Source organism: Sprattus sprattus (assembly GCF_963457725.1).
Source record: "Sprattus sprattus genome assembly, chromosome: 18".
NCBI classification, from domain to species: domain Eukaryota; kingdom Metazoa; phylum Chordata; class Actinopteri; order Clupeiformes; family Clupeidae; genus Sprattus; species Sprattus sprattus.
The window spans coordinates 29,157,847-29,164,575 of record NC_137916.1 but is presented as its reverse complement, the minus strand read 5'-3'; the positions used below and the strand labels follow the sequence as shown (position 1 = coordinate 29,164,575).

At 44.1% G+C, this 6,729-nt stretch overlaps 1 protein-coding gene across 1 annotated transcript; it reads right to left on the bottom strand.

Moving 5' to 3' along the window:
* Nucleotides 1-888: 888 nt before the first annotated feature.
* LOC308379447 (transcription termination factor 1-like) lies at nt 889-6,138 on the bottom strand. The gene is made up of 9 exons (XM_080856592.1): nt 5,437-6,138; nt 4,846-5,031; nt 4,547-4,625; nt 3,549-3,673; nt 3,247-3,454; nt 2,819-2,905; nt 2,624-2,689; nt 2,134-2,219; nt 889-1,311 (listed from the first exon to the last, which is right to left on the bottom strand). The coding sequence occupies exons 1-9, from the start codon at nt 6,092-6,094 to the stop codon at nt 1,181-1,183; spliced, it is 1,626 nt and encodes a 541-aa protein (XP_080712718.1). The 5' UTR covers nt 6,095-6,138; the 3' UTR covers nt 889-1,180.
* Nucleotides 6,139-6,729: the final 591 nt, after the last annotated feature.

Here is a 6,729-nt window from a genome sequence, read left to right as displayed (position 1 = left end):
GCGTGTTCAGTCGCAGTCAACGTTTTTCTAATGTCAACACATTGGTATAGCCAGGCTACCACATAACTATCATCTGAAATATCACGGTATGTCGCAACAAACCTTTGATCTAAACAGAATATTCAGTATGGAATGGGAATAGATCAGAGCAGTAGGCTATCTTTTATCGCGTTTGACACGTATGCCCTGATTGCTGTGTGCAGGTAGCCTGGATGCCAGCCCGAACTTAGCCCCGCCCACACAATTTGAGGTTGGGAAGTTCGGTCTGGCATCGCTCCGTTGGGGAAAAATTATGGTAGATCCAAAACGGATCTAGCCAATCAAATTGTTGCTGCTAATAGGTATAACGTGAGCATGCATATCTCACAGATATTGACAGCGCATTCATTTTGAAAGAGGAACAGAGAAACGCGATTAAGGCATTTGTCGACTAAGGCATTTGTCGAGTTTAATGTACCAGATGGTCAAACTACGTTGCTCTGATTGGTTCTAAGTATCGAATTGAGCCAAGAGGCATATTCTTTCCTGGTTCGTTGAAACACGCCCCATAATCACAACTCAATGGAGCAGTATCAGACTCATATTCTGACTAGAATTATGAGTATGACCTCGTCAGGCTAGCAAAGGGCTAATCAGTGATGAAACTCTGTGATGAGGAAAAACTCTAATGGCTTTCTTCACTGCTGACCAGAAGAAAATCCACATAAAACAAAATGGTCAACAGACACTGGGTGAAAATCTCCTTCATTTACTATTGAACTTATATGTGCATAAAAAAAAATACATAATCAGTTTCAGGAAATGTAAAAAACATGACAAAGCTGAAATTTAATTATTTACATTCTTGAAAACATGACATATGACATACAATTTAATTCAGACACAAAGAGTCACTGGTGCTTCGAACTTCTCACACGGCCCCTAGTGAGGCGGTTAGGCGAGCGGGGTCAGGGTTGGGGATCTTCTGAGACCAGGGTGGATCTCTGACAACTAGTAAGAGTAACACACACACACACACACACACACACACACACACACACACACACACACCCCCAATTGGATTTCAAAAGTCCTCTGGTGATGAGTGGGGGTGGTGTTGGGGTGTTTCAGAGGTAGGGGAAGATCTCTGACAGCTTGGAAGAGTCTCTCTGGTGATGAGTGGGGGTGGTGTTGGGGTGTTTCAGAGGTCAGGGAAGATCTCGGACAGCTTGTAAGACTGTCTCTGCTCTGCGGGCTCTTCAGCATCCTCACAGCCCTTCAGGTCCTCCTCCAGCTTTGGCAGGGTGTTTTCATACAGGAAATCAATAATGTCTGCCATCAGAGACAGAGAGCGGGAGGGAGGTAGAAGAAAGTGACAGACAGAGAGACAATGCAGCGGAGGAAGAAGAGCGAGACAGAAAAAAGGAGATGGTTGAGAGGCAGAGGGAAGGGAAGACAACAATTGTTAAGTTGTTGTTTTCATGATGTAGTGCTTTTCTCAAACCCAAGGTGATGGAGATAATTTCGAAACACTGTCAATGAATTCAGAATATAATAATCAAGTGCCTTGTATTAATATATACCTTGTGCTTATAATATTGTGCTTATGTAAGCAGGAACATGGCTTTTCTGTGTTTCTGTGTGAGTGTAATTTAGATTTTAGATTATTAGGTGCATCTTAGTCTGCATACGTGCAAGAGCATGTTTAGGTGAGCTCAGTGGGGACAGGGTCCAAATGTGCTTTCTCAACCCTGAGAAGAACAGACATCCTTGGAAGACAAGAAGCTCAATCAAGGACCTAGAATGACTGAGATGTTGAACATTTATGGCGTCAGCTTTAGATAAACTTTTAATTTATATAAACCTTTTGCTAGGTGTTTAATTGCTTAACTCTCGTCTGCTTCAGTGTTGGAGTGAGCCCGGGCTCCTTCTCTCTCTAAGAGAGGGCCCGAATCTCTCTCTGGCCTGCTGGACGTGGCCGAGCCCGATTGCAAATGTTATTGAATAAATATCTACAGCTCCAGAGTCATGGGATAACATGAGAGTGAATTTTCACCTAACACAAGGTCACTTAAGCATACTCCACCAGAAAACAGATAACAGTATTAGACATGACCGAGAGAGATACATGAACCAGCAGGGGTCAGTACTCACCACAGAAAGACTTTCTGATCCAGTCTGGTACATTGGTCACTTTCAGATGGTGGAACCTCATTTGTAAGTAGGCAGGTGGGGTGTTGCTTCAAAGAGAAATCACAGGAAACTTTCACTCAACATCACACTTACACACAACATACCCAAACATCACACTTACACACAATTCACTCAATATCATACTAACACATGATTCACTCAAATATCACACTAACACACAATTCACTCAATATCATACTAACACAGGATTCACCCAATATCACACTTATACACAATTCACTCTAATATCACACTAATACATGATTCTTGTGCATAAGCAGGTAGTCTAACAGCTAGGTCAAACAGTAGTTTAAATGCAAATGCATATTTAAGGCCAATAGGCCAACCCATATTGATTATGACCTTAACAGGGCATGAAGTAACCAGCCCTCAAGAACAGGAGCTTTGTACTTGTCAGTCTCCAATGTACTTGCTAACAAGTGCCCCTTACCCAAAGAGATGAGTGAGGTCATCCCAGACTATGTCTGAAGATTCCTCCACAGCCATTTCATTGATCCTGGGCAGGGCACACAAAAACTGGGTTCATTTCAGTAATAACGTGAGCACAGGACACTCTCACACAAGCAGGATTTTTTTAAATGTCAGCTGTATCTGCAGGTAACCAGAGTAACAGTCTGGAACATACGATTTGATGAGCAGGATTCGCCCCTCTATGCTCTTCCTCCCATTGATCTTTCCACCAGTCTTCATTTTACCCTGAAGGTAAGTCATCCTACACAACACAGGCACGGAGAGCAACAACAGGGTTTACATACAGGATACAAGGATACATACAGACACAGACCACAAACACAGACCACAGACCACAGACACAGACACAGACACAGACACAGACACAGACACAGACACAGACACAGACACAGACACAGACACAGATCAAAGCTGTGTCAGACAGAAGCAGAATCTGCATATGGTCCTCTGTGTTGAAGGAGACTGTTCCTGGCTAGTGATGTCTAAGTTCTCATTGATTATTCAGCCTGTAACAGCAAAATTTTACTGAACTGAACAACTTTTGTGTGCAACGTTATGTGACTGTTGCATGAGCTTTCTCACCACTTCACTCTGCAGCTCGAAAAGCTGCGAGTCTTGACATGCTTGGCCACACGCATCCAGGGCAGTTTCTTATACAAGTCCATCTTCTGGATGACCGCAGACTTGTCGCCGCCCACTCCTCCAGGCTCAGCCCTCTTCAGCAGCTGCTGGTGTACGCACGTCAGGAGGGCCTTCAACTCTGCCTCTGACCATGCCCCATGATTCTCACCTAAGGGACAGGAAGTGACAAAGCATAAATCAAGAAGAATCGCGGACTGAACCTTCAACACTATGGATTTTCTGGTGTGCATCTGATCACTCACACAACATGTTAAAGCGTTTCTTCACGGCTTCACAACTGCGGCCCATCTTGTCTGATATGGTGGTCCAGTTTGACCCATGCAGCGTGTACATTTCCTTTAAGTGTTCGTTCTCATCTTCTGTAAACCTGCGGATGAGGAGCACAGAGTCATACCACTGATGAAACATCCCCAAACTGATGATGCTCTCACACACGAACAGTCATAACTGTTAGAGGAAAATTCACTCAAGCTACCTTAGGACTCCGGAGTTGCATATAAGTATATTTATTAAACAACAAGATCGTCGGGCTTACCCACGTCCCAACAGTTCGGAGAGAAGCACTGGCCCTCTCTCAGAGAGAGGTGGGCACGGGCTAACTCCCAGACTGCAGCAGACGAGACAGAAGCAATATTAAACACATCACACAATGTTTATATACGTAGATAGAAGTTTAGCGTTTTTTTGGCACCAAAACAATACGTCAGCAGGGATAACCACGTGGTGGGTCTTTGACATCTGAGGATATCTTACTATGCTTTCTGTCTTGTAAAGATGTCAGTTTGACCCATCTTATCACCTCTGGTCCAAACATGCTCTTACACATATGCAGACTGAGTGGCACCTAATAATGTAAGTTAAACACACAAAGATACACAGAAAAGCCATGTTCCTGCTAAAATAAGCACATGATTCACACAAGGTAATTATTAAATCAAGGCACTTTGTTTAATATATTCTTAAGTCATTAACAGTGTTCTGAAATTACCTCTGTCAATAACACTGATGAAACACCCCCAACATGACACTGCTCTCACACACTCACACACTCAAGAGTCATTACACTGATGAAACACTCCTGCAGTTTAATAACAACCAGACACACACCCACACACACACTTAACTCCACTGTGCTGCTCACCTGGTGGGGGAACTTTAAGTCACCTACGGCCACATTAAAATGTCTGTCTGGGCACATTTCTTTATAAAGAGAACCCGTTGTTGAGAAGCTTGTGTTTACCTCCCCTTGTAATTCTCCCTGTTGCACATCCTCCTGGCTCGGTTGAGTATATTATCCCAGGAACGAGGGATCCCAGCACCTGTTTAGGCACAGGACACCATTCACTGTTGCACTGCAGACTTGACTGTTGTACCTCTAACTTCCAGTCACTTGATACAATTTTACAAGTTACATCTAAAAAAAAAATGTAATGCCGGCATGACAGCAGTGGGCACACTCACAGATCAAAACTCTGCCTGTGTCACTCACTCACATGTCTCATACTCATACATGACATGACATCTGATATCTATACTCACATAAACACCTGAGGAAGTTGAGCTTCCTCTTCAGTCTTCGGATGGTACCCGTCTCATCTGGGAAGCGTGTGGGTCTGAAAAGCTTGAACTCGCTGTCGATCCCGGAAACGTCCAGGAAGTCCTTCACGTTCTGTCTGAGCTGCTTGTTCTCAGCCGCGGTGAACCGCCCTGTTCGCAGAGGGATCCCTGTGGCATGGTGGGGGCGAATGGAGAGCAGTAAACACAAAAACCCTGGATCACATGAAGTTATCCATCAAGTGGTCAGTGGTCCTTCAATTTCTCAAACACAGACACAGTCCACCCAAAAATCTAAATGAGGATGGAGAACACATGAACCCAGTATGACATGTTTAACTCGGTTAGAATGTCCGGAATACGGATGTCATCCCATACCAGAATCATGCAACTTTTCACTGAGAAAACGTCCTTGGCAACATATGCATAACACTGCTGCAATCCTCACATATTCCAAATGGCCTGAATGAAGATAAACTCCTTCCCCTCAGAAAATGCACACTTAATCAACCTGTTTCACAGGGCACTGTAGACTTTGGATACTCCCAATGGCTAAAATAAAGCTGGCTAACTCACCTTGCATCTTGTAGACCTTGAAGCGTGGCAGGTCGTACTTGATGGCCCCCTGCACCATGGCGACGTTGGAAAACGTGAAGTTGGGCAGGAACTCCAGGATCTCCTGTCGGATGGCATCGTCAACGTACAGCACAGGCGGTTCAGGCACATCATCTGGGCGAAGCCGTGCGTCTGTGGGAGAGTGTGTGTCTGCAGCAGCCTGTGTGTGTGTCTTTCTGACCTTCGCCTTGCGCTTCACTCGTTTCGGGGGGACTGGTTGAAGGTTGGTTTGCACCGCTGCGAGTGCCGCCTCCGCTTCAGTGTTCTGTCCAGGACGGTCTGGCTCTTCAATTCTTCTTTTCTTCTTCTTTTTCTTAACATCTCTCTCCTGAGCAGCTGCAGAATCTGCACCCTCTTGTGTCACACTTACGTTCTCTGCGTCGTGTTTTCTTTTCTTTTTGTTTTGCCCTTCTCTTGTGTCACATTGGCCCTCGGCGGGTCTACTACAGTCATCTTTCTCACTCCTCGTTTTCTTCTTTTTGTGTTTATGTTTCTTGTGAGAGTCGACTCCCGTAGAGGTTGTCTTGGGAGGATTGCCCGGCTCCGACACCTCCTCTAAAAGTTGCTTCTTCTTGTTGTTCTTGCTCTTTTTATTAAAGACCGTCTCTGTCTCCGTCATGGTCACCTCAAATAGGTTTTCCCCCTATAACAGCGTGAATAAAGGAACATGGAAATTCACGTGTCTTCACTGAATCTTTGTGCCACTTAAAACTGGTCTGCGTTTTACTTCAAAATGTAGAGGAAGAGACATCTGAGAACGTATTTCATAGTGATAATACATATCTTAAATGAAAATGAAATGAGTTCAATTAATTCAATTACTATTAAGATGAAATGCTAACTTGAGGGTCCGAAACCACAACTGTATTTTAATCTCCGAGCATGATATGCTTGTTCAATGGCTGGGTATGTAATTTGAATGTAGCTAGCTAGCTAACGTTTAGGCTGACGTTAACCTAGTAAGGGATTTAAAGACAGTAGTTAGGGATATGTTTTTCGCACTCAATGTAAGCGACATTGTACATTATGTAATCAAAACTAGCAAAGCCAATGTGTTGTTAAATATAAAAGCATTGTTGTTTTGCTCCTAAAACCCAAACTGACCAATACGACTCCACCCATGTGAGTTTGTGTGTCTCGCCGATGACTCTTAAATGGCACTTTTTCCACAAAGATGTATCTTACCGCCACCTCGTGGTCTGGAGTTATACCTGGGGCAGATATAATCGGAAGCAAGCAGTGGTTCTGACATAG